The 2,500-nt window shown below is 43.1% G+C and overlaps 1 protein-coding gene across 1 annotated transcript in view; it reads left to right on the top strand.

Annotated features, from left to right (window-relative positions):
- Positions 1-2,500, top strand: part of si:ch211-243a20.3 (uncharacterized protein LOC100151507 homolog) — a 43,735-nt gene that overhangs the window by 16,588 nt on the left and 24,647 nt on the right. The window contains exon 2 of the mRNA XM_063199427.1: positions 1,289-1,428. Within this exon, the coding sequence (XP_063055497.1) occupies positions 1,305-1,428 (124 nt within the window). The 5' untranslated portion in view covers positions 1,289-1,304. The remainder of the gene's footprint in view (positions 1-1,288; positions 1,429-2,500) is intronic.

Raw genomic sequence — 2,500 nt, 5'->3', positions numbered from 1 at the left:
TGGTCTGATGAGTCTTGATATCAACTGCAACACTCAGGTGGAATGGTCAGAATAACATGAAAACATAGGTCAACCCTGCCTTACATCAACGTTTCAGGCTGGGGATATAATGGCATAAAGATATTTTCCTAGCACAATGGGCCAATTAGTACCAATTTATCTTTGTTGGAATGCCATTTCCCTACCCGAGTATTGTTGCAGGCAGTTCAGGCAGTTCTGAAGGCAAAAGGGGGTCCAATTCAGTACTAGAGAGGTGTTCCTAATGAAGTGGCCGGTAAGTGTATATCCCTTATACCTGGACTCCTGACACCATTCAAACGTGAAAATGTAAACATTTCACTTGGCTTCATTCAAATCTTATCTATAATTCTCTGCAACTCTCTATTCAAATCAACAACATTTTCACGTATGACATATTTTTTTTTCTTCATGTTTTTTTTTGTTCATGCCGTCCGTGACATGACTTCACAACCTCTCCTGAAAACATTTACCGGCACGTATAAATATTACTCTTGACATGAAAGAAATGCTTCACTTATAGTGACGAAACGCTGGTCTTGTCTGTATTCAATAAAAATCTTGCCAAAATGCATCTGAGTGATCCACGGTTTTGCCTGCGTTTGGTCCTTTGAAGTGGTCAGGCGCTGTATGCTAATAATCATTGTCTGGGTCTGTTTGTGGTGAACTTGCTGTTTGTTGGGTTTTTGCTTCTCTAATCATTTCATACAATCATCTGTACTACGTTATCCCTGCATGGTCGGAGTGGTTTCATATCATTCTGCATTTTAAGGCAGAAGCCATTACCCTCATATGCCTTCCTTCTTTCAGATTTTTACTCTCTCTCTCTCTCTCTCTCTCTCTCTCTCTCTCTCTCTCTGAAACACACACACACACACACACACACACACACACACACACACACACACACACACACACACACACACACACACACACACACACACACACACACACACACACACTCTCTCTCTCTCTCCACATCCTCTACACACCCACACACACCTTACTCCCCATCTTACCCCCACCTCTTCCACCATCCTTCCTCTTTGATCTTCTGACTTTTGTGCCAGCACTTGGGCCCAGTTCTTGGCACACAGATCTGTATCGAAAAAATCTGACTTTCAAAGGGAGAGGTGCTCGATGGAGCTTTCAACTTCGAAAGAAGGACACGCACAAAAAACTTTGGCACTTTGATATTCAATCTCTTGTCTGTACTGTCCCCTGCTTTCCTTTCCATCCTTCCTTTCCACCTTTCTTTCTTTCCTCCCAGGATCCTTTAATTGGCCATGGTAGCCCCGCCCATGGCGACCGTCACCACAACGCTGGTCGTCGTAATGATGGCGTTTGTCGCACCGACTGGTGGCATGAGCAACGAGCTGGACTATGGCAACTGGAACTACAGGGAAGGAGGTATGACACACACACACACACACACACACACACACACACACACACACACACACACACACACACACACACACACACACACACACACACACACACACACACACACACACACACACACACACACACACACACACACACACACACACACACACACACAGAGTGCCTGGAGCCAGTTAGATCCTGCATTATTTGTGATCCGTCAGGACACATCCCTACAGCACTCCAATCGTTTTCTGGAATCCTCCGCAAGGGGTATCGGTGCTTAATTGGGAAAGTGCTGTGTCTGACAAAATGGTGGATTTGGGTTTGAGCTGCTAGACAGCACCAAGTAAGTCCTCAAGCGGCCTCCCTTTGGTGGGGCCCTCAATGGTTTGTTAGCCTTCAGTTGCAACGCTTAAAATGAGCAGAGCTGTGTTTTTGAGTTTAAAAAGACACACCCGCCACTTGCACTTTTATTTTGAAATAAATAAACAATATAAGAAACAGGTAACACTTTACTTTAGTTTGACATCTATTAGCGCTAATAATACATACAATGTGAATACCTGTATAAGTAACTTGTAGGGCATGTACTAAGCAAAATCAAACATTTGTTAGGTCCTTACTGAGGTTATATTGGTAGTAAATCCCTAATTGTGCATGAACAAGATTTACAGAGTATACAGGCATTAGCATTGTATGTATTAGTGCTAATACATGCGACACTAAAATAAAGTTCAAGAGAGTCCTTGTGCACAAGCCCTCAGTAATGCAGGTGCAGGTGTGAGGCAGGAGAAGGTGAATCAATGAACAAAATTCAAGAGACACCGCACACTGCTTACTTTTCTTTACTTTATTTCTCGGAGCGACTAAAATAAAGTGTTACCAATAAACATAGCCTACTAATCATGTGCCTCTGAATACATCAGAGGTGGTAAAAGTAAAAGTAAAAGTGAAAAAAGAAACACACTTGCCTTCCAGCATAGGTAACTTCCAGCATAGGTAAACTTGAGTAAAAAGTAGACCTGTGTACTTGTCTTACAATCAGCTGACTCTCTGCTGGTTGGCTCAAGTTTGCGGTTGGTCCTTAGTGGGT

The sequence above is a fragment of the Engraulis encrasicolus genome, chromosome 1, assembly GCF_034702125.1.
Source record: "Engraulis encrasicolus isolate BLACKSEA-1 chromosome 1, IST_EnEncr_1.0, whole genome shotgun sequence".
NCBI lineage: Eukaryota > Metazoa > Chordata > Actinopteri > Clupeiformes > Engraulidae > Engraulis > Engraulis encrasicolus.
Note: the sequence above shows the minus strand (reverse complement) of the source record. Positions and strands in the feature narration are given on the sequence as shown.